The sequence below is a fragment of the Bufo bufo genome, chromosome 9 (assembly GCF_905171765.1).
Source record: "Bufo bufo chromosome 9, aBufBuf1.1, whole genome shotgun sequence".
NCBI classification, from domain to species: domain Eukaryota; kingdom Metazoa; phylum Chordata; class Amphibia; order Anura; family Bufonidae; genus Bufo; species Bufo bufo.
In genome coordinates, this window is record NC_053397.1 from 163,744,678 (window position 1) to 163,770,201 (window position 25,524).

Consider the following 25,524-nt stretch of genomic DNA (forward strand, 5'->3'; position numbering starts at 1 on the left):
TAAAATTATTATTTTTCTTTATTTTTTTAAACTGTCCAGGATTAGAAAAACATGCCTGCTTTCTTCCAAAAACGTCACCACCGCTCTTTATGGGTTGTGTCAGGTAATGCAGCAGTGTGGCAGAGCTGCAATACTGCACACAACCTGTGGATAGGGGTGGTGCTGCTTTTGGAAGAAATCAGCCATATTTTTCTAATTCTGGACAACTCCTTTAGGCCCCTTTCAGACGAGCCGGTGTCACACTGCGGACTCTCAGTGCCACACCCGCCGGAACTTCCAGCACCGCCGTGGTCGCATAGCATTATATTGCCATGTAACCCTTACAGTTCTGGAATGTATTGGATAACAGTGACATAACGCAGTCAGAGTTATCCAATACATTCCAGACCTCTAAGGGTTCAGGACTGGTACTGCGCTGTGAGTCCGCAGCGTGACACTCGCTTGTCTGAAAGGGGTCTTAAGGGTGCCTTCACAACGCAGATTTTGTTGCAGAAAATTTCTGCGACTGAAAATCCATTCCATTCACCTGAACGAGGCTTGCAGAAATCCACACGCTTGCCATTAAAACAACTTTATTCACATGAATGAACCTGCCGCGTGTGAAGGCACCCTAAGGCCCCTTGCAGACGAGCGCAACGTAGCTCCCGGGGGTCACATAGCATCTTAAAATCAATATAATGCTATGTAACCCTTACAGTTCTGGAATGTATTGGATAACACTGGCATAATACTGCCAGTGTTATCCAATACATTCCAGAACTGTAAGGGTTACATAGCATCATAAATCAATATAATGCTATGTGAATCCCGTCAGTGCTGGGAGGTCAAACCAGGTGCTGGGAGGCGGACTCGTTGCGGGAGGAACGCTCGTCTGCAAGGGGCCCAAGGTGGCCAGTTTGCTCTGCTGTAATGTACATGTGTGTCCAGGCCCAGACTGATTTCACATTTCAGACCCAGTCACTTGAATGGGTTTCAGCTGCAATACCAGGTAGAGCTGAAGGGCAGCTCTAGAATTTCCCTGGGTCACCGTATGGTAATTTCCCCAAAATCACCCAATATCATTTAATTATTTAATTTTAAAAAAAAATTCCCCTTCAAGGCCACAATTTAGCAATAATAACCACCCAAACCACATGTCTAGCTCCTCCTGGAACTCTACCATTAGTTTCCCCTTTATTGTGTTACATGATACTCTCCTGCCCAGTGCAAAGACAAATGAAAAATGCTGCCGACAGCAGCTCGGATATTTGTCAGTTAATTTGTAGTAGAAAAAAAAAAAAAGAAGAAGATTCCCAGAAAGACCCTGATGAATATTTCTAACCATTTGAAAAAAAAAATTAATCTCTTCAACTGGAAAATGTCTTTAGGGTCCTTAGTAGCAGTTGTAGACTTGTAGAAGTATTCCTGCGTTCAAGTGTAAAAATCCACTGGGATCCAGTCTGGGAATCAATTAGCTTTTTTTTTTGAAAAGTTGTTTTGAGGAGAAAAAAATAAAAATAATAAAAAAAATGTAAGGAGACTCATTCTGAATCACTGAAGTCACTTTGAATAAAAGGAGAGAAGTGTGAGAACTGCAGGCAAGTAATTCAATGAGAACATCAGGCACACAGCATATGATATTGGGACGTCTGTGCAAGGAGATTCATATAAAACAACGTGAAACCAATGACCAGAGAAAAGAAAATCACATTTATTCCCCCACAATGACATCAGACAGATAGAAAAGTATCAGAATAGAAATCCATTTTCCAGGTTTTATATTTGCAGTATAATCACGGTGATGGACAAGGTTTCCTATGAATTTCTGCTGCTGCCGACACACAAATTATAGGGCAAAAGAAATTAAGTAAGGGCGCGTTCACATCACCTTTCTGGATTCCGTTATAACAGAAAATAACGGAATCCATAAGACTGAAGTCAAAACGGAAGCCCTAAAAGGCATTCTGTTTTGCTTTCCATCATAATAGAAGTCTAAGGGAATCATAACGGAGCCGTCTGGTTTCGACAGGACTTTGTTTTCAGTCTCGCATAACAGGAACCAGGCGGATCAGTTATGATTTCAATAGACTTCTATTATGACGGATCAAAACTGAATGCCTCTTAGAGGCTTCCGGTTTCACTTCCGTCCTATGGATTCCGTTATTTTCTGCTATAACGGAAAACAAAAACGGAATCCATAACAGTGATGTGAACCTGCCCTAACTTGTCCTTCAGATAACATCAAAAGCCAAACGTAAATTACTGCACGAATTTCCACACAATCATGTGGTAAGTAAAATCTCTTGTAAAATTTCTGAGGAACAAAAAGGGCCACATGCAATGGATCCGCAAGTCCCGATTTCTACCTGCCATGCTTCAGTTTCACTCCCATAGCTTCAGTGTGCCATCCATGGTTTTTGTGGACCCATGGACTTGAAGGGGGGCACAAACTGCAGTATGCAGCTAGGATTAGGACAGGTTCGATAATGTGCAAAACAGACATACGGATGCAGACCCATAGAAATGAATGGGAAGAGTGTCTGCCTTGCAAAAAATGCAGATCCCAAATAGAGTAGTGTACAGGAGACCTAAAGAGGTCATCCCAGGAATTTAAAACGCTCCTTGCTCACTTATCTGCTTACCCTTTTTGTGGGAAGGCAGCAGCTCACATGAGACACCTCACATCAAGCACCTGCATCTCCCAGAATACATTGCAATTGCTTGTTAACTCCTTCCTCCAATGCATACAAAGTAGTCTCACATATAGCCCCAGAGATCTATATGGTATGTAATGCGCCTACAATTTCCTCCTGCACTGCAGAGAGATACATATAGCTATATAAAGTTTGGGTTGTGTTCACATTTCGGCAGGCTATTCCATTAGCCTGTTCCGGCATAAATGTCTCCTGGACATAAACGGCATTTGTCGGGTCGAAACCTGTCATTTATGCCGGAAACAGTCTTGGTTCCCGCTAGATTCCCAACGCAACTGTAAAAGCAGCCCAAGAATTTAGAAGTAGAGAAAGAATGAAAGGATTCTGGGTCACTTCATCTGCCTCTCAAGAGATCACTGCACCAGCATTGGAGGGGAGGAAAGGAGAAGGGCAGCTACTGAGAATGCAGTCCACCTCTGAAGGAGAAGGTGGACCAGAAGGATAAACAGCAGGGGGCGTTACTAGAGAGGAAAACAAACAGTCAGGTCCATAAATATTGGGACATCGACACAATTCTAAAATGTCTGGCTCTATACACCACCACAATGGATTTGAAATGAAAAGAACAAGACGTGCTTTAACTGCAGACTGTCAGCTTTAATTTGAGGGCATTTACATCCAAATCAGGTGAACGGTGTAGGAATTACAACAGTTTACATATGTGCCTTCCACTTGTTAAGGAATCAAAAGTTCTCAGCTGTTCCATGGCCAGGTGTGTGTTATTCCCTCATTATCCCAATTACAATGAGCAGATAAAAGGTCCAGAGTTCATTTTAAGTGTGCTATTTGCATTTGGAATCTGTTGCTGTCAACTCTCAAGATGAGATCCAAAGAGCTGTCACTATCAGTGAAGCAAGCCATCATTAGGCTGAAAAAAACAAAACAAACCCATCAGAGAGATAGCAAAAACATTAGGCGTGGCCAAAACAACAGTTTGGAACATTCTTAAAAAGAAGGAACGCATCGGTGATCTCAGCAACACCAAAAGACCCGGAAGACCACAGAAAACAACTGTGGTGGATGACTGAACAATTCTTTCCCTGGTGAAGAAAACACCCTTTACAACAGTTAGCCAGATTAAGAACACTCTCCAGGAGGTAGGTGTATGTGTGTCAAAGTCAACAATCAAGAGAAGACTTCACCAGAGTGAATACAGAGGGTTCACCACAAGATGTAAACCATTGGTGAGCCTCGAAAACAGGAAGGCCAGATTAGAGTTTGCCAAACGACATCTAAAAAAGCCTTCACAGTTCTGGAACAACATCCTATGGACAGATGAGACCAAGATCAACTTGTACCAGAGTGATGGAAAGAGTAGAGTATGGAGAAGGAAAGGAACTGCTCATGATCCTAAGCATACCCCCTCATCAGTGAAGGTAGTGTCATGGCGTGGGCATGTATGGCTGCCGATGGAACTGGTTCTCTTGTATTTATTGATGATGTGACTGCTGACAAAAGCAACATGATGAATTCTGAAGTGTTTCGGGCAATATTATCTGCTCATATTCAGCCAAATGCTTTAGAACTCATTGGACGGCGCTTCACAGTGCAGATGGACAATGACCCAAAGCATACTGCAAAAGCAACCAAAGAGTTTTTTAAGAGAAAGAAGTGGAATGTTATGCAATGGCCAAGTCAATCACCTGACCTGAATCCGATTGAGCATGCATTTCACTTGCTGAAGACAAAATTGAAGGGAAAATGCCCCAAGAACAAGCAGGAACTGAAGACAGTTGTAGTAGAGGCCTGGCAGAGCATCACCAGGGATGAAACCCAGCGTCTGGTGATGTCTATGCGTTCCAGACTTCAGGCTGTAATTGACTGCAAAGGATTTGCAACCAAGTATTAAAAAGTGAAAGTTTGATTTATGATTATTATTCTGTCCCGTTACTTTTGGTCCCTTAACAAGTGGGAGGCACATATGCAAACTGTTGTAATTCCTACACCGTTCACCTGATTTGGATGTAAATACCCTCAAATTAAAGCCGATAGCCTGCAGTTAAAGCACATCTTGTCTGTTTCATTTCAAATCCAAAATCCATTGTGGTGGTGTATAGAGCCAAAAATGTTAGAATTGTGTCGATGTCCCAATATTTATGGACCTGACTGTATATAAAACTTGCAGTCTTATTGTTGCATGTATACTATGTATATTGCAATAACTCTTCATATGAAAATCCCTATTCATTGAACAACATTATTTTTTGTGGGATAAACAAGTTTAAAATGATATATTGAAAACAAAAAAAGAAAACCACTCTCACCTCTCTAATCCAGCACTAATGCCACCGACTGGCTGCAGCAGTCATGTGTCAGCCACTTGTAAACTATGACCAAGGGAAGGATGACCATAGCATCTGCACTGGATTGGCATGATATTAAAGAGGTGCGTTGTGTTTTCTTGTAATAACCACACACTTTATAGAGGCTTATTTATTAAGAATGGCGTTTTACACACCGATCTTATTCCCTATAGCTGGCAGTGGATCGCCGAAGTTAAGTAGAGGCACCAGCCTCTATATAACTTTGGCGTATCTAGTGCCGATTCTAAATGTAAGCCAGCTTCCTTGCGGTCTTACATTTAAACCATTTTCTATGCCTAAACCAGCCTGCTGGCCGGCCCCCTTCCCCGCCCCACCAATTTTTTTTTTAGACCTGTGTGAGCGGGGAAGAAGTCGCAGATTCTGCCGCATCATGGCGTGCAACAGAATCTGCGCCAGACATATGCCACAAAAGTGGCGTATGACTGTTTGTAAATGACCCCCAGAGACGTTTTTAACTCAGTACTTCAGTGTCTGTTAGTTCTGAGCCTCAGTATTAGGGTAAAGTCACACGTGGTAGATTTGCTACAGAAATTTATGCGGCCAAAAATCTGTCTCATCCATGTACATAAGGTTGATTCACCCCCAGAAAGGAGTTTGGTTGCTGCACCGATACAAACTAAATCAGCCTAGGTGTTTACTACAACCACTGGAGTCCAATCTAAACGCATGTGCCGCCCGCTGTGACCACTCACAATTACGACTACAGCACTACATGACCTCCATTGTCCAAGGGCTTTCCACTCCTCTCCAAATTCTTTCACATCCATAGTTTACTACGACACTCCCTTTAAGGAGCTTCTGCAGGCGAATGTTGGCATACTCTTGCTATTTGTGGTTTCTTAGAAAAGAGTTTGCCCACAAATCCCAAAAGACTGATAGGATACAAAATTATTAGGTGCCACAGGTTCATGAGGAACCTCCAAAAGATGTAATCTATTTACCAGCACCGCACATTACACAGCACTGGTCTACGGTCCCAAAGTTTTACAACCACCAACACTACCAGTAAGGTTGTTCTGTATGATATTTAATCGCTTCTATGATCGATATATTTATGTATATAAAATCTTCATCTTCTATAATGTTATAGAAGAAACATCAGTCTCTAAATGTACTACCGGATCCTCACCAGTTACACTGTTCTATTTAGCAGAAAGACGGGAAAGTGACAACCAGCTTTACACTGGCCTTGGTATGGACTAGGAAGGAAACAGGTTAATGTTCATTCGGAGGATGCTTACAACGGTCCATGTTGATTCTCATATTTGGAAATTACGGTCCTGCATTTGCCCAGTTCCTTTCGCAGCTCGGCCACTTCTGTACGCAGAGCAGTGTTCTCCTTTTCTAGGAAAGCTGCTCGAACAGTAATCTGGTTCTCTTTAAGACGCCGGGCATCTCGAGATCGCTTAGCTGCCACATTATTCTTCTTACGTCTGCTCCAGTATTTTTCATCCTGTGTGAAATATCATGAACAGCAAGCTGGTGAGTTTAGAGGAATTTGTACAAAACATTTTTCCCCCAAAATTTGTGTAATACAGATTAAGAATATGGCGCTAATGTTACCATATGCTGCTGCATTTTCATAATTTTTAAAGGGAATCTGTCACTAAGAAATTCTCTGTTAAACCAAGCATGACACATTATAGGGCTAGCTCAGCTGAATGTAATGATACCTTTCACTTAAGGTAACTTTTCTCCAAAATGAAGCTACAGATGGTTAAGTACATATGCAAATAAGCAGCTAAGTGCACAAAGGACGGGCCCAAGCCACTCTGTGAACTCTCTCCTCCTGCTTTCTCTGCCAGCCCTACTGCTCCTTGTTTGACAGGGCCTGACGAGATGACTATGCAGGACCCTGTCAATCAAGGAGAGGGAAGAAGGCGGGAAGAGAAAAGCCCCTTTCAGACGAACGAGTGTCACACTGCGGACTCTCTTTGCAGCACCTGGCCTGAACTTCCTGCACTGCCGGGGTCGCATAGCATTATATTGATTTATGATGCTATGTAACCTTTAGGGTGTCATTGTTATCCAATACATTCCAGAACTGTAAGGGTTACATAGCATCATAAATCAATATAATGCTATGCAACCCCGGCAGTGCTGGAAGTTCAGGCCGGATGCTGCAAAGAGAGTCTGCAGCGTGACTCCCACTCGTCTGAAAAGGGCCTAAGGGTGCACAGAGTGACTTGGGCCTGTCCTTCAGGCATGTAACTGCTCATCTGCATATGGATTAAGTTAGCCTTACAAGTAATTGTACCTGGTTTAATCAGTGAATTAACGGGCGACTACCTTTAAGCAAAGTTAACAAAAAAAATTAATCATATATATTGGACCACAATTTGTGAAAATACAGTATAGTATGGTTTTGTATTGGGTAAAATGTAGCATAGCATACTGTACATGTACTTGAGACTAGGAATCGACCAATTAGCGAAGTTATCGATATTATCGGCCGATATTCAAAGTTATCGGTATCAGCATCTAATCTTGCCGATAACGTGTCCAACACGCTATCACAGAACATGAGCGCGCTACTGTCAGCGCGCCATGTTCCCTCAAGAAGCACAGGGGAGAAGGAGTCACTCTCTTCCTCCCCCTGTGCTGCGCTGCAAATGAGGAGAGACGGGAGGAGGAGGGGCGGGCGCACTGCGCCACCAATGAAAGTTAACGTATAATACAAATACAGGAGGCGGTGCCCAGCCTATATGACAGGGGGAATAGTTAAAAAAAAATTAAAATTCCAATTTTACATATAAAATATATAAATAATAAATAAACATATCACATTGCCACGTCCAAAAATATATATATATATATATATATATATATATATATATATATAAAAATTATAATAATCTATGTGGTGAATGCCGTAACAGAAAAATGTATTTATTTATATTTTTTGACCACACACATTAGACAGAGGTTGGGTGAACGTTCGTTTCGCAGACAACTGTAATGGACTGAAAAGTGCCCATACAAATTCAATAAAAACCAGGCGATGGATGAAAGATCTTTCTGGGAACCTTCTTTTAAAGAAAGATCTTTTCCCAACGAATCATCCTTTCTTTAACATATTAAATGCAGCCGACTTTTTTCAAATGACAGCAGTCTGTCATTAGTCAGCTAAAACAATTGTTCGTTGTTGGATTTCAACCAACAAATGCTCATTTTGGTTGAAAGCGTCCATTTTAATCAAATTTAGAATAATGTGTATGGCCGGTTTAAAAGGTACGTTGGATTATCATCAGGCATGAGCCACTAAATAAATCCAGCACATCTTTAGACTGCCCATCAGACAGGATTAGTAAATCTGCCCCAATACTGTAAGGATGTGTACAAAGACACAGGTCAGGCAGAAATGTATTTAGACCATTTTTGATATCGCTCCGTTAACTAATGGCTTTAGTGGGACAATTAGGCCACATGCAGTTACTACTGTGCACCTAACTGGGCACCAGATAGATCTGTGTTCACACTAGCCACATGGCATGATGTAGTGGGCCCTCAGATCCAAATGGCCACGAATAAAATGGTATTAACTTTATTTTATAGGGGCAGCTGGGATTTGTAATGTTTGATGGCTTCAATAACCTTGCTATTGCTAATGATGTAAAAGTGATACCTACTACACATGGTAGTTAATATATACTGCAAATTCTACGAAAACTTTATAGGCAAATTGAAAGAGCAGCACAATTTATTACACGCACCTTCAAATCTTCTGGGACATAAACTTTCTTGGCTTTCTTAATTATGGGTTGTGGCTTCAACTCTTCATCTGCAAATTTGTGCTTCCTTGGATTAAAGAGCTCCCCTCCTGGCACGCTGGAGAGCACCAGATCAACAGGGTCTGGATTGAAGTTTACTTCCACTTCTACTTTTTCCGGATCGATGGGACTTGGCGGATCAGACTCTTCTTTTAACGTTATGGAGGCTTCTAGATCTGCAAGAACATATAGTATAAACAATAATTGCTTACCTAGATACAAGTCAACTAGTAACTATAAAGAATGGAATGAGATGCTAAAAACTTGGAAAAAAAAATGGGCTCTATGCAAAAATTAAAGACTACCTAAACTTCTGGGAGAAAAGCATGAGCTTCTAAGAGCGCTCTGCAGTGGCGGCTTTAATCGGCATGCAGAGTACGGAACCACAAAGTACATGAGATCCGTACTCAGCGGGCTGGAAACACCAGTGCTGATGAAAACAGACAGTGCAGAGCGCTCCGAGAAGTGCTTCTGCACGATCATGCTTTCTCCCAAAGGTTTAGGTACCTTTTAAGGTGCCCTGCAAGGAAAATGTGAGGCTTGCTGCCACTTCTGGATCAATTTACTTCTCAATATGGATTCTCTTGAGAATTCTCAAAAAAACCTCACCCTCCTCACAGTCACATTAAAATTGGTTCTAAGGGTATACAACCTTTTGAACACTTGGCCATCCGTTTATCCAGTATTGGGAGAAGGATGAGAACACCTATTTTTCAATCTGTGTAAGTGTGTATACAGAGATAACCTTGGTCACTGATATTATGGCCCCGTGTGTCCAACTAAGCTCAGAAAGAGCAGAGATTTAAAAGTATAAAATACAAATGTTGCTCAACCTCTTCCTACAAAACTATATATTAATCTGCTCTAGAACATGCTGCCTGCAGATTGCGCAGCATTTTGTGGCAACAGGTCCTTTTTAAATGTAGGTTGAAAGGCAAACTGTCATCGAGACAGATCTATGTGAAATTACAGCATTATTGGGATGCCCTCATTTATGTTCACATCTGGGTCGGAGGCACTGTTGCATTTTACTGAAAATATAGAGCGGCATGCGGCACTATACTGTCCAGCAAAACTAAGAAACCCATTACACCGCGCAACAGCGTTTTTGCTACTGAGAGAAAAAACATGTGATTTACACAAAAATGAGCGCGCCGATTCCAAATATGAACTCGGAATATGCCGACACGTCTAGATTTTAAGTTATACATGCAAAGCCTATTCAGTTATAATAATAATGCATTATATTGGAGATATTCCAATGGACATGTCCAGACCTGTTCGGACACACTAAGGCTGATGTCAGCAGTAAGTATATAAGGCAAGCTGGACAGATTTTGATAAAGTGATCTGTTATAGTGCTATCAGTTTTGAAACTAAAAGGGAATCAGTCAGCGGCAAAAAACACCCCAAACTGCCAGCAGTACCTTCAAGTAGCTGGCAGTGTGTTTCTAATGATTATTTTCTTCCTTCAGTCAGATGCGGTAAAATCAGGAAAAAAAAAAAACGATCTTTTATCCTCAGTCTGCGCTATTTTCGAGTCACTCTTTAAGTCAAGCGGGCAGCGGCCTCTTTGCTTCAAGTCAAGGTAACCGCGTCCCCTTCCTGTCCCTTCTCCTGTGACTGACAGCCGGCTGTTCAGCAAAGCCAGCCGTCGAGCATAAGCGCGATCAGTCACAGCGAAGGGACAGGAAGGGGGCGCAGTTAGCTTGACTTGAAGCAAAGAGGCCGCTGCCCACTTGACTTAAAGAGTGACTCGAAAATAGCGCAGACTGAGGATAAAACAAGATTTTTGTGAACTCTCCTGTAAAATCTTTTTCTCGCTTAGTTTCATTGGGGGACACAGGACCGTGGGTATAGCCGCTTGCTGCCACTAGGAGGCGACACTAGGCTGAAAAGTGATAACTCCTCCCCTGCCGGCTATACCCCCTCCAGCCTGGAGAGAGCATATCAGTTTGTGCCCAAGCAATAGGAGTAGAAGAAGAAAAAAAAAAAACAAAAAAAAAAAAAACCACACAACATCAACTGACAAATGACAGTCAGACCGAACCAGAACTGCGGACCGTGCAGGCCCACCAACCGCCACCATTGGCGGCAAACAGAATTACTGGGTGGGAGCAGAGTCCCACAATGAAACAGAGAGAAAGAGATTTTACAGGTGAGTTCACAAAAATCTTGTTTTCTCGCTCGTATCATTGGGGGACACAGGACCGTGGGACGTCCTAAAGCAGTCCCCCGGGGAGGGAAACAAATCACCATCCCATGGAGAAAAAACGCCCTCGAGGATGCGTAATCCACTGCCGCCTGCAAGACCTTGCTGCCCGAAGCAGCATCCGCCGATGCCTAGGAAGGCACCCAGAAAAACTTGGAGAAAGTGCGCCCGGAAGGCCAAGACACTGCCCTCTACCGCTGGAAGCTAATGCATGGAGTAGATAAACCCGAGAAGCGCCTACCGCTGGTCAGGTAGGCCATAACTCCGCCGGGCGGTACTATGTCCTAGGAGCAGAATGCCCGAGCAACTGTCAGACAGATATACCTGGAATACGTCCCTTTAGAGATAGTCAGTTTGACAAGGACCCCCAGGAAACAAACAGGTAAGAGTCCGTACCGCGGAAAGAGTTAGTTATGGACCAGCAAACCTTAGAGGCCAAATCACATGGCTGATGGAAAGCCTGCTCTCTATAATGCGACTGAGAAAGAAGAGAGACCATGTCTGAGATGAGTTGGGAAGCGGCGACTACCTTCTGCAAAAAAAGGAAGATACTGGGCGGAGCACTGCCTTATGCTAATGACAAGGGAAAAAAGTACGTACAAGAAGGCGCTATCAACTCCGAGAGCCGCCGGGTGGAAGATCCCGCCACCCGGAATGCCGCCTTCCCAGAAATAAAAAAGGAGAAGACGGCGTCCCAGAGGGAGGACTTGTTCCTCACTGAAACGCCCCCAAACGATTCACAGGTCGCTCCTGGCGGCAACTGTGGAAGCAGAACTAAAATCCAGGTCCGCAGGAACCCCTTGTGGTTAAGAGAACGCCCCTTAGGAAGCGGTAAATTGGACCAATGCCCCTAGAAACGTAGAGGCTTGTGGTGGGACTCACAACTGCAGGCCAAACAACCAAAACCTCGGAGAAAGGTAGAAGTAAAGCTGATGTGAACATCACCGGTGAAGGGAAGCCCCGTAAGTGACCATATATTGACAATGTGGAAATCCGGCCTGGAAGGGCAGATGACCAAGATGAGAAAAATACTCTTGCTTGGTGGAGTGCAAATATGACGTCCAACGCCCTCACCGTACCCGGGAAACCCTATTCACTTGGAAAAATTAGAGATGGGATTCCATAGTCGTACCACCTATGGCTATGTAGGGACTAAGCTATCGAGAAGAGCGCACCCAAAAAGGTGCTGAACAGCTATGGCAATTACGCCATCGCAAAGCCCGAGTTGACTATAGCAGAACAACGGTTGTCGGAGCAACGGTCAATTATCGGTAGTGTAAACCATAAAGAGGCCAGGGCTAAGCCTATTGCCAACTGAGACTGACACTCCACAGAATCTATTGGTAAAGCAATATAGGAGGCCATATAAGGAAAGCCATCAGAGTAACGCTAACGCCATACTCCAGCTGAGGAGGAGGCCACACCGTCGAAGTCACTGATTCCAGAATCAGAGGAATCAGTCACCCGACGAAGGAACTGCGCCGTAGCAAACCTAGTATATAGTGGAGACGCTAATACACCCTGTACAGTAGGAGCTACAGCATGCTCTGCCAGCGTAAAACTGAGGGGAGGCCTAAGGACACCCAGTAGAAACATGGTACCCTGGTGTCCCAGATAAGGATAGCTAGCCTTAAGCACTCCACCTAACAAGGGGGTGCTGAACAGGAGCAGCCGCTGAAGCAGTGACTGAGGTGGGCTGCTCCACTGCAGCGACTACAATCTCCAGCCTTAGCGTGTAACCTTCCCCGCGGAGAAGAACACGCTGTAATAGCTATTGCGGAGTGCCAGCAAAAACACCCTCACCTAGAAAAGGAAGAGTGGTGGACAAGGAATAGAGACAGTGCCATTCGGCACGCTGTATCATAATATCAACATGTCGAATAATGACGTGCGTTGTCGAGGCCTAACACCGTGACCGACCTGAACGGTGGAGACTCATGGGGATGGGAGGTCTCTAGGACACATAAGTGTTGCTGGGTGCACCCTCCTGAACAGTTGACATCTTTGCGCCCAGAACCCGCACCGGAAGAAAAAGACGGGCACAACATGGAAATAGCCACAGTATCCAGTGGCAGTATCCCTATACCACTAGCTGCAGAGTACAAGGTCCAATGGCACCGACTGTTGCCACAGCCAACCTTGAAGGAAGCCAAGGCATCTAGTGTCGTGGCATAGTTGAATTATAGCATGCCAAGATGCTTAGAGATTCCCCCGTTAACAGATCACTTGTAGAAGAGGGTAATGCCACGGAAGCATGGTGAAGGCCGACGACTGATGGAATAGCAATTAGTGGTAGTGCCATCCTCCGGTTAAGGAAGGGGAGAACCTGATAATCACAACCGCATCCAACGGTAGTGTAATTACCCCAACTATGGAGGGGGTAATGTCTACGGTAAGCACTGCACTCAGTGGTAGTGTAATCACTCCACCTATGAAGGGGAGAAACATATACAGGAAATACTGTAACCCGAGGTAGTGCAAGTACCACACCTATGGAAAGGGGAAATGCCCACAGCAGGAACTGAATCCAATGGTAGAGAAAGGACACCCCTTATGGAAGGGGGTAATGCATATGACCAGTCCTGTACCCGGTGGGAAGAGTAATTCCTCCACCTATGTAAGGGAGTAATGCATACGGTAAACACTGAAACCATTGATGACATAACGCCACCTATGAAAGAGGCTAATGTTTACGGCCAGTACTGTACCCAGTGGAACTGCAATTCAGCCCCCTATGGAAGGGGGAGAGTCTATGGCTGGCACTGATACCAGTGCTAGTGCAGTTAGTCCCGTATCCAGTATTAGTGCAAATGCCGCCTAAGGAAGGAGGTAATGCATACAATCAGTATTGCTGGCTAGCATGGAGGCCATCTCGGAAGATTGAACTGGATTCATATCAGAGTCTGAATAACTGATCCCCCCCTTCAGAGCCAACTCCTTCAGGAAGGGAGGGTTCTGAATGTGACTTTAGGGGGGGGGGGGGAAGGGTGGAGAAATATGTCCTGCTCTGTCCGGTTCATGCGCAGTTCTACCTCTCAGCATCTAGCCATGACGGTTGCAGGCTGCGCCGGAGGTGATATAACAATCAAACCACCCAGGGGCCACTCACCGGATTGTGCAGGTGGTGCTTAATCAACCAACGACTAAGGAGGGTGGATTGGGAATCCTTTAGATCTGCTCCCCTGGATTTGTGCAGGTGGAGTTTTATCAACCAAACGGCCCTGGAGGGTGGGTTTGGGAATCCTTAGATGTGCTCCCCTGGATTTGTGCAGGTGGAGTATTATCAACCAAACGGCCCCGGAGAACGGATTGGGAACTTCCAGAGGTCTTGTATTGCCTTGCGCAGGTGGTGCTTTATCAACCAAACGACCCCGGAGGGTGGATTGGGAACTTGAAGCGGTTTTCCGTTGGATTGCGCAGGCAGTGACATCTCAACCATACGACCCAGAAGGGTGGTTTGGGAATCCTCCAGATTTTCTCAAGTGGAGAGTAATCAACCAAACGGCCCCGGAGGGCAGATTGGGAACTGTGAGCGATCCTCCACTGTCTGGGATCGGACATAGGCCCAGTCTGGTACCTCACAATTAGGGTGCCTCCTACGACACTAAGCTAAAAACGGATATGCTTTCTCCAGGCTGGAGGGGGTATAGCCGGCAGGGGAGGAGTTATCACTTTTCAGCCTAGTGTCGCCTCCTAGTGGCAGCAAGAAGCTATACCCACGGTCCTGTGTCCCCCAATGATACGAGCGAGAAAAGATAGTTATTTCCTGCTTTTACCGCATCTGACTGAAGGAAGAAAATCATCATTCGAAACACACTGGCAGCAGTTACTGCTGGCAGTTTGGGGTGGTTTTTGCCGGTAGTAGTGCAGAACTTCCTTGCGAACAGACGAGCTGCAAACTATGCTGAATTAGTAGACAACATGCTTACAGCATATGAACAACTTGGCTGCCGAATGTCATTGAAAGTGCATTTCTTACATTCCCATCTTGACTTTTTCCCACCCAATTTGGGACACGTAAGTGACGAACATGGAGAGCGGTTCCATAAAGATATTTCTACAATGGAGAACAAGGCCGCTGGAATCCTAACATGATGGGAGACTACTGCTGGTTTTTGCAATGGGAAAATATGACCGTTCACAAACGCAAAAGCAGATGCCTGAAGCACTTTTAACATTACTGGGCCTTGCTCAAGTTAGTCTTTTAAACTGAAAAACAAGACTTTTTGAAGTTTTGTTATTCCATTACATTTTCATACACTGCTTACTACGCAAACTTTGATGTAGATCAGGTAATTGTTGGAGTAAAACTCGTTCTGTTCAAAATTATTCACTGCGTTCCAAGTGCTTAATTCATTTAGGCATAACAAAATTTCGTGACTTGTTACAACAATTCTGACTTCGGATTTGTAATCCGCACACTTGATTTAGTATAGGACAAATGGTTTTTGCCCAGTAGCAGACGAAAAGTTTTTTTCTGTTGCGGCTCTGCAGTAGGATTTCTGTTTTTAATGGGGTTAATGGGGTTGTTCTTAGTTTGCAGGTTGTTCCCTATCCACAGGATGGAGGATAGCTAACTGATAATCAGCGTTCTGACCGCTGGGAACCCCACCGATCCCGAGAACAGGGGTTCAATTCCCCTAATCTGATGAAGCAGCAGGTAGAGCATGCACCCTGCTGCTCTAGTTAATCTCTATGGGACTGCTGAAGATAGCCAAGTACAGCGCTTGGCTATTTTCCAGCAGTTGGACCCCCAGCGATCAACTAGTTATTCTCTGTCCTGTGGATAGGGAATAACTTGCAAACATGCCACAATTCCTTTAACAGACACCATAATACAGATGTGAACAGAGCCTACAGTCCTATCTAGAGCTGCTGACTGGTGAAGATGGGTCATGTTAGCCACCATGACATTTCACAGAACAGAGGAGTGCTTTCCTTTCAGCTTCCACATTCAGCACTTTGGTGGGGGGCGGGAAGGGGGTGTTTGGTAGATGCCATTAGGTGATCATACTGATGTCTATATTTTACTTGTCGGCCATAGATTCTCTTTACACATGAGCCTGTGCTTTTATGCAGGGTTGATAACTCCAATATTGCTAGCTAAGAATATCTACCCTGCTTTGCTTCCTTTACATACCAATTACTAGAAAAAAAAAAAAGCATTTAACCTTTAAACCTTGCTGTCTGCATTCACAATTACATGCTATAATAAAAGCACCTTCAGTTTTCTGTAGCAGAACAGATGGGGACACAGGAGATCCAGAAGTAGATGCAGACTCCTCTTCCTCCTCCAGCTCAGACACTGGCATCAGAGGATTCTTAATTGCCTGAGCCAGATGTGCGGGGCTGGACGGGATGCCATTCTCCAAAAGAAATTCATCAAGGTCCATATACTCCAAATGAAAAGATTCCCCGTCATATGGAATGGTCTTATCCCAGATAGGGGGCATGAGCGCTGCCGATACAGCCAGCAAGTTCCCATCGAGGTTGTCATCTTGGTCCAATTTAGTCTTCTCTTTGCCTGTAAAACAGAAAAACATTATTTACTTATGCTGCTTCCATAATGCTAATGTATTCTGCAGCAGTGTATGGAGCCATCACTCACTCACATCAGTCCCTATCCCCGATGTGCCTAACCTCTGGGACCGCACCTATGTCAGAACGGAGGTCACCCGACTGTATCCAGGTGGCCAAGGGCCAGGCTGCCATTAAAAGCAGAGGTGGTTGGGATTATGGAAAAAGCCAACCTCGCTGCGCTACACCGTTTCCATAAACCCCACAGAATTGAGAGGAGGGCAGGGAAACCGTGTGGCAAGGGGGGGCTCAGCATTCAAGAAGACCCAGATGGGGTCGGAGACCCCTGTTCTCAGATCCACATCTATCAGACATTTATGGCGCATCTTCTGGATATGTCTACAAATGAAATACCACTTTAGGTATTTTAATGTTTTTACATTTTTTGGCATAAACATCCATTTTGACACCACTGCAAATTGTCAAGTGACACAAGGGGAGCAGGTCACTGCTCTGGCCAGCAATTGGCTGCAGCAGCGTCAAACCGGAACTTTACATCCAGGGGCCCGAGTGGAGCAGCGGAGGCCGGAGAGCGCAGCAGCATCGAGAAGCAGGTAATGCTTTCCCTCGCAAGTCTGTCGAGGGGGGAAGTTTTCCAACCTCCCCTTATCAGTTATGGAACTACCAGCTCTAGTCATCTATATACAGACTTTTTGCCTAAAGTAGAATTTATTCCATTACTGACTTTCAGCACAAAACCTGTTAGGGACCAAGGGTTACAGACAACTTACAGATGCGTGCGCCCACTGTTTGCCAGCTAGGTAACATAACTGAAACCATAACTCTATGGAACACTAGTAACTGGAGCGGATGCCCCCTGTGAACAGTTCATCTCTTAGGCTACCTGGGTGCGGGTTTACAAACACATTTTCCGTGTGGATTTTCCTGCGTTTCCATGCATCAAAACAGCAGTGTTTGAGCAACCTTTTTCTTCTGCAGAAATCCAAAGCATTTCAGTCCCATGGGCACGGACCCTAGGTGGCAATTTCAGCCCCAAACACGCGCCAAGTGAGGACACACAAGTCAAAGGCCGCTTGTTTTCAGACAGTACAATGCAAAGTGAAAGGGGGGGGGGGGGGGGGGATGAACGATTGTCCCCCATTCAGTTTATATACTGCCGGGGGCACATCTCCTGGTTTACTGCCAATTAGAGTTGGTGCGATACCAAATTTTTTTATTCGGTTTCGATACCATGAAAAAGTATTGCGATACTCGATACCACGCAAAAAAAAATAAACCAAAAAAGCCACGTGCATTCCACATTTTAAAAAAAATGGTGAATCGCGCAGTTTTTATATTTTTTTTCTGTCCCGGCGTTCACCGCATAGATTTTTTAAATATTTTAATAGTTTAGACTTTTCTGACGTGGCGATATGTAATATGTTTATTATTTATACATTTTATATGTGAAATTGGGAAAGGGGGTGATTCATACTTAATATTTTGGTGGGGTTTTTTTTTTTTTTTTTTTACACTTTTTATTTAATAACTATTTCCCCCTTAGGGGCTAGAACCTTGGATTTTTTTCATCCCTTGTCCTATTCACCCTTATAGAGCTCTATTAGGGTGAATAGGACTTCACACTCTCCCTGCTGCTCTGTGCACACAGCATCAGGGACGTTACCATGGCAGCCAGGGCTTCAGTAACGTCCTGGCTGCCATGGTAATCGATCGGAGCACCAGGATTACACAGCTGGGGCTCCGATCAGAAGCTGCCACTGCACCACTTATGAGAGGGAGGGGAGAGGACCCTGTGGCCACTGCCACCAATGATTTTAATACTGGGGGGGGGGGGTTTGAGAGGGGCCGGCGCACTGCGCCACCAATGATAATTACCCCTTAATACAGGAGGCGGGTACTGGCAGATCAGCGGCAGTTAACCCCTCAGGTGCTGCAACTGAGGGGTTAACTGCCGCTGATCGAAGCTACCTGTCAGGGGCAGGGTGCCGGCAATGCGATTCTGCTGCCGGCACCCGCCTCCTGTATTACGTGTTAAAGACTACTTTTCCTGGGTCCAGACTTTCAGTATTAGGCTACACAGAGCAGCGCCCAGCGATGTCCCAGCACTTACTATTAGTCCTGGGCGCCGCTCCATTCGCCCGCAGTGCCCCATTACTGTCTCCTCTCCTGCTCCATATGCTAATCGGAGCAATGGGGAGGAGACATCAGCTTCTCTAGTGGGCGTTCCTTCTCCCTACACTGCGATTGGACAGCGCTACAGCCAGCGAAAAGGAACGCCCACTAGAGAAGCTGATGTCTGAAGTGCTGGGACATCTCTGGGCGCCGCTCTGTGTAGGAAAAAGTCCTATCATTGGTGGCACAGTGCGCCCGCCCCTCCTCCGCTCATTGGCGGCAGCGGCAGCAGCACAGGGGGGAGGGAGAGACTGCTTCCTTCTCCCCTGTGCTGCCGACAGCAGCGTGCTCATGTTCAGAGATACTAGACTGCGCAGCCCAGTATTGAAAAAATGGAAATCCCGGTATCGACAAAAGTATCGATTGGGTATCGAAATTTCGATACCCGCAACAACCCTACTGCCAATAAACGTCGATTTTCGGTGATGTGTAAAAAGATGCAATCATTTACACTAAGAAATGATCAGGAACGGGCATTGTTCGTTTTCAATCGTCGGCTTGTTTTAAAGAAATTGACGCCCACCCCGATAACATGACCGCAACTAGATATTAGATTACACCGCCGTCTTCTAGGCTGTGACTGCGTAGCCTAATGCATCTGACAGCCTACAGCAACAAACCATGTGACTGGGTCATGTGACACCTGCATATCCCACACCCCTTATATCTCCTTCCTGACATCTGCCATACATGTATGAAGAATATGGGGCATTTAACCCTTAGGATACAGGAGGTTTTTTGCTTTTTATTATTCTTCCCCATCTTCCTTGAGCCATAACTTTTTTATTTTTCCGTTCATATAGCTGTATCACTGCTTATTTTTTGAGGGACAAGTTGTACTTTCTAATGCTACCATTTAATAAGGCATACCATGTAGTGGGAAGCAGGGGAAAAAAATTCCAAATTGGGTGGAATTAGAAAAAAAAAAAAATAATAATAAATAAATAAATAAATATTCCTCCACCGTTTTTTGGGTTTTGTTCCCACGGCGTTCCGTTTGCAACAAAACTGACCCATGCCCTTAAGGCCACTTTCACACGAGCAAGATTTCCGTGCGGGTGCAATGCTTGAGGTGAACGCATTGCACCCGCACTGAATCCGGACCCATTCATTTCTATGGGGCTGTGCACATGAGCGGTAATTTTCACGCACTTGTGCGTTGCGTGAAAGTCGCAGCATGCTCCTCTTTGTGCGTTTTTCACGCAACGCAGGCCCCTTAGAAATGAATGGGGTTGCGTGAAAGCCGCAAGCATCCGCAAGCAAGTTCGGATGCGCTTGCGATTTTCACGCACGGTTGCTAGGTGACAATGAGAACCCGATCATTATTATTTTCCCTTATAACATGGTTATAAGGGAAAATAATAGCATTCTGAGTAAAATAGGGCTGGAGGGGTTAAAAAAAATAATATTTTAACTCTCCTTAATCCACTTGTTCGTGCAGCCGGCATCTCTTCTGTCTTCAGGACCTGGGAAAAGGACCTTTGATGACGTCACTACGCTCATCACATGGTCATTCACATGATCGATGGACCATGTGATGGACCATGTGATGGGCGCAGTGACGTCACCACAGGTCCTTTACCCAGGTCCTGAAGAAAGAAGACAGAAGAGATGCCGGCTGCGCGAACAAGTGGATTAATGTAAAAATAAAAAAAAATATTTACATCACCATATTCTGACCCCCATAACTTTTTAATAGTTAGATCTATTGAGCTGTGTGGGGACTCATTTTTTTCTGTAGTTTTTAATGATACCATTTTGGAGTGTGACTTTTGGATCACATTTTACAAAAAAAATTTGGGTAAGAGAAGCAATGAAAAAGTGGCAAATTGGCCATTTTGACCCTTTTTTCCGTTACGCCATTCACCGTATTGGAAAAATATTTTTATAATTTTAATAGTACGGGCATTTTCGGTCACAGGGATACCCATTTTTATATTGTCATTTATGTATTTATTTAATTCTACAAAAAGTGGGGAGTGTTAAAAGTTTTTTTTTTACTTTTTTAAATGATTTTGAAGCTCGTATTTGAACCTACAAAATCGATTTTTTTTTTCATTCTGAACAATTATGGATTTTTTTTACATTCATTAATTGTTCATTATTGCCAATTTCTTATGTTGGCTGGCCACCTGCTGGCCAAAATAATAATTGCAGCTTAAATGCCCTGGGTCTCTTCAGCGAGACCTAGCGCATTAAAACCAATTACTGGCATCCTCATTGGCCACAGAGAATGCCGTAAGAAGCTTCCGGGTCTTTCACCCTTTAGATGCCGTGATCTCACTTGATCACGGCATCTAAAGGCTTTAATGACCACGATCGGCATCATTGCCGGAAAGTGAAGTTTACTTCCCTACTTCCCAGGGCTCGCTCTCTGCTCTTTCCAGGCCTGCGACACTCTGCTGTGCTCTTTCGCTGAAATCATCTGATTTGACATAGTCTGCAGCCAGTCACTGGCTGCAGCGGTGAGCCCTTACGCCATGACAACTGGTCACATGACATAAGGGCATTCGGTCTACGCCAATTGGCCTGTTTTCAGCGAGGGAGCTCAGCGTAGCACCGCAGGCCTGGTAAGGAAGGAGCTGAGAACCAGCGCCGGTAAGCAGGTAAGTGAGCTTCCCTTTCCAGGTCCGGTCAAGAGGACGTGGTGCCAAGAGAACAGGGGTCAGCAACGTCCGGCACTACGGCAGTGGTGAAACTACAACTCCCAGCATGCTCCATTCACTTCTGTGGGAGTTCCAAGAACAGCCAAGCAAGTGTGCATGCTGAGAGTAGTAGTTTTACCACAGCTGGAGTGCCAAAAGTTGCTGATTCCTACATTAAAAAAACAATTCCTTGTACAATAAGGGTACTTTCACACTAGCGTTAAAGGGGTTCTGCACTTTAATTTAACTGATGATCTATCCTCTGGATAGATCATCAGCTTCTGATCGGCGGGGGTCCAACACCCGGGACCCCCGCTGAACAGCTGTTTGAGAAGGCAGCGGCGCTCCAGCAGTGCCACGGCCTTCTCACTGTTTACTGCCGGCCCAGTGACGTCACGACTACCGTAGTATCAACTGGCCTGGGCGAGGCTAAGCTCTGTTCACTAGAATGGAGAGTAATCCGTTCAGGATGCATCAGTTCAGTCACTCTTACGGTATTTCTCCGGCCAAAATTCCCAAACACTTGCCGGATCCGGCATTATTTTCCATTGAAATGCACCAAGTGTTCAGCAAAAACAGATCTGGTTTTCCGGTCTGCCCATACGCAGACCTTTAAAAATGTGAAAAAATAATAAAAAATACCAGATCCGGTACTGCAACGCATTTGTGAGACGGATCCGCATACAAATGCTATCCGTTTGCATACAGATTTCCGGATCCGGCGACGGAACTGCCTGCCGGAATCCAACAACACAAGTGTGAAAGTACCCTATGTGAAAAAAAATAAAAAATTATATATATTTAGAATTAAAAATAATGCTTTATGGAATAAAAAAAAAATTAAAGAAAATTTTAGGGGATGGGAAGGAGTTAATGTTAAAAGTTATCTTGTGCAATACACAGATTTCCATATTAATCTATTGGGGGAGGCTGTAATTTTACATTAATTGTATGAAAGTCGCAGTACAAATCTCCAGCCGCATACAGAAACGCAAGTGTAAACGCAGCCGCGCATATAATGTCGCACCTCTGTGCACGGAGGCGTTGACTGCGCCCTCTGCACCATCGTGCGTTATTCTAAGAAAACCGCATCTACCCCCTCTTGCTGACATGTGACAGACGCGGCTTATGGCCGCTCACAGGGGAGGCGCCAGGGCCGGGGAGAACTCCTCACCGACGTCTCCTGCATCCAGAAAGTTCCTTGGAGGATTCTCAATAAGCTTCTTCAGCACCAGCGGGAAGGAGTCGCCCAGCACGGACACCGGCGGAGCCGGAGAGGTGGAGGCCTCAGAAGGCTGCGGTGAAGACATTGCAATGCTCACGTTGTAGAGTACACCCGGAGCACACGGCTGGATAGAAGCGGTTTCCACGGTCACTTCATTATTCATGACCCTGCCAATAGGCACAGCGCCTGCGAGTGTGACGTACATTAGGGGGCGTGATTACTACGTCACTCATCATAACGCGCCAATGTAAGCACCGCAGTGACGCACGTCCCGACGTTATGTTAATCCCTTCTCGAGAGGCCTTCAACTAGGCTGCTTCACGCTGATTGGCTCAAATTGCCCTAATTACGCAACCGCTCACACCTTGCAGTCACGAGATGTCACAAGCAGGGTCACGTTTTGACAGAAATGTCAATCACGGTTATAGCTCCTCCTTAATTCCCCCCTCTACCAATGGACTGCCTGGAATGTTAGGTTGAAAGGGGCGTATATACATTCCTTGCTTCTCATTGGCCGTAAGCTGGAGACTTCCCTGCCTCTTGTTTACCACACCGAGCTGTCACAGGGCTCCAGCACGTGTACCTCGCAGGAATGTCACGTGACCAGCAGTCCACTAGAGGCTCCTGTCAGGGGGCTGCAGTAACCAGTTCCCTGCTGCTGTGTTCAGCCATAGCCACACCTGCGATATTGGGGCAGTTTTCAATTCTTTCTTAAAGGGGTTGTCAGGGGGAAGCGGGGGGCGGGGGGGGGGGGGGGGGGGGGAATTGGTTGCTAAAACAATTAAAGAAATATAACCAATACAACACAGGTATGACCGGGTGACCGCAGCAGCCAATCACTGGTCGCCGCAATCACTGGTCGCCAAAGTCTTGTGCCATATTCTGCTGAGGCCAGTGAGTGGCTACAGCAGTCACAATATTAGGCAGGTGGTTTCAATGTAATGGCTGATCTGTACACATATTTGCAGTTCATTATGTCAGTCAGGTCATGTCAGGCTACATCCAGCTGCTAAGTTCCTGGCGCTCTGTCCCTGGCATCGTCTGCAGCCTTGGCACTAATTATTTCCTGACAGACTGTGACTCGTTAAGACATGGATTATTTTATTGCACAATTTACAGGAAAAGTGTTAGAGGTTTGATTGCCGTTTATTAAATCATCAGTCAAAGACATGATCGTCTCAAACTCCAAAGTGAGAAGACTCGGGGTGCTGAAGTGGGTGGACGGTCTAGGATGTGAGGGTCAAAAAAGGCATTGCTGAGAGCCGATTATCACCCATTTTCTTCTGCACGTCTATAAGGCGTCGGTGGCAGTAAAGCACTTAAAGGGGTTGTTCAGAGCTGAACCCGGAAATATCCCTATCTTCCCCCAGACAGCCCCTCTGAGATGAGTATCGGAGCATTTCATGCTCTTATGCTCTCCCTTGCCCTGTACTGAACCGCGCCGGGCAAAGGCTTTTTCATTAGATCGGGTGACGTACTGGTTGCCCAGCAGTGTTCTCAGTGACGTCACTGGCGGGCTTTAGCGCTGCTCTAGCCTGTATACCTCTGATGGAAGCCTGTGATGCATGTAAACCACTGTATAGGCATAGAGAGGCATACGGCGGCTACTGACTCCCATTGTAAACAAAGATGAACAATGGGTGACATAGGTTTTGTTTACTGTGCCATTTTGTGTAGAAAAGTGTATTAGACTATGCCTTTCCTATGCATCAAAAAATATGAAGGTTTTGCAGCACCCAAACTACCCTCTACGGAGAAAAGTATTGGGCCACCCCTCATTAATCATTTAATTCAGATGTATAAACTCCAGCCCCTAGCCCTGCAGTCTGCATTTACTAACATTTGTGGATGAATGTCCTTCTAAAGAGCTCACTGAATTCCGCCATGGTGCTGTAATTGGATGGCAACTTTGCAACAAGTCAGTTTGTGAAATGTCTTCCCTCCTAGATATTCCACCATTTACTGTGAGTGGTATATTTACAATGTGGCAGTAACTCAGCCACAAAGTGGAGACCACGTAGCGTTACAGAGCGGGGTCGGCGACCATAAAACTCACCAACGCTCTGCTGACTCCATAACTGCAGGGTCTAACCCTCTACTGGTATTAACATCAATACAAAACCTGTGCGCCAGGAGCATCAAGGCATGGGTTTCTAAGGCTGAACTGCTGCATGCAAGCCTTACATCACCAATGCCAAGCATTGGACGGAGTGATGTAAAGCTTGCTGGACTCTGGAGCAGTGGAAACGTGGTCTGTGGAGGGATGAATCACTCTTCTCCATCTGGCAGTCTGAAGGATGAGTCTGGGTTTTGTGGACGCCAGCAGAATGCTACCTCCCTGATTGCATTGTACCCACTGTAAACTTTGGTGGAGGTGGGATAATGCTATGGGGTTGTTTTTCAAGGGTCGGCCTAGGCCAGGGGCGTAACTACCATAGCGGCAGACCAGGTGACTGCTATGGGGCCCAGGGTAACAGGGGGCCCAGTCTTAGTAGGGATCATCTCCTCTTCTACTGGAGGTGAAAACTTGGTCAGGACTCTACCCTCTAAAGCAAGAACTTTTAGCAAAAAAGGCAGTGGAAAAATAGCCCAAGGGTAATTGGAAAGGGTTTAGGCAGAAACCCTTCTGTCCTGTGTTGGGGGCCTGGTTTGACCCTTGCTATGGGGCCCTTACTTCTATATGTACGTCACTGGCCTAGGCACTTAGTTTCAGGGAAGGGGGATCTGAATGCTTCAGTACAGCAAGACATTTTGGACAATTGTATGTTTCCACGCTACTTTTTGGAAAAGTGACAAAGCGGGATAAAAATAGGCACTCGCAACTTTTCCCCCAAAAAAAGTTGCATTTAAAAAAATCACAGAGACACCTTGCAACTTTTTAAAGCCACTTTTCTGGCACAAGGGATATGATGAATCACTCCCATAGTTTTGTGGGAAAAGATTCT

The 25,524-nt window shown here is 45.3% G+C and overlaps 1 protein-coding gene across 4 annotated transcripts in view; it reads right to left on the reverse strand.

Annotated features, from left to right (window-relative positions):
• Positions 1 to 754: 754 nt before the first annotated feature.
• Positions 755 to 25,524, reverse strand: part of TEF (TEF transcription factor, PAR bZIP family member) — a 38,192-nt gene continuing 13,422 nt past the window's right edge. Inside the window, exons 1-6 of one of the 4 annotated variants that reach the window (XM_040408613.1) lie at positions 22,529 to 22,757; positions 16,221 to 16,523; positions 8,731 to 8,963; positions 6,259 to 6,470; positions 1,502 to 1,542; positions 755 to 1,462 (exon numbers count right to left, since the gene is read on the reverse strand). In XM_040408613.1, the coding sequence (XP_040264547.1) occupies positions 1,521 to 1,542; positions 6,259 to 6,470; positions 8,731 to 8,963; positions 16,221 to 16,523; positions 22,529 to 22,742 (984 nt within the window). In that variant the 5' untranslated portion in view covers positions 22,743 to 22,757 and the 3' untranslated portion in view covers positions 755 to 1,462; positions 1,502 to 1,520. Of the gene's footprint in view, positions 1,543 to 5,148; positions 6,471 to 8,730; positions 8,964 to 16,220; positions 16,524 to 22,528; positions 22,758 to 25,524 lie in introns of those variants that run through there. The other 3 variants (XM_040408612.1, XM_040408616.1, XM_040408615.1) reach the window with 3 other exon arrangements.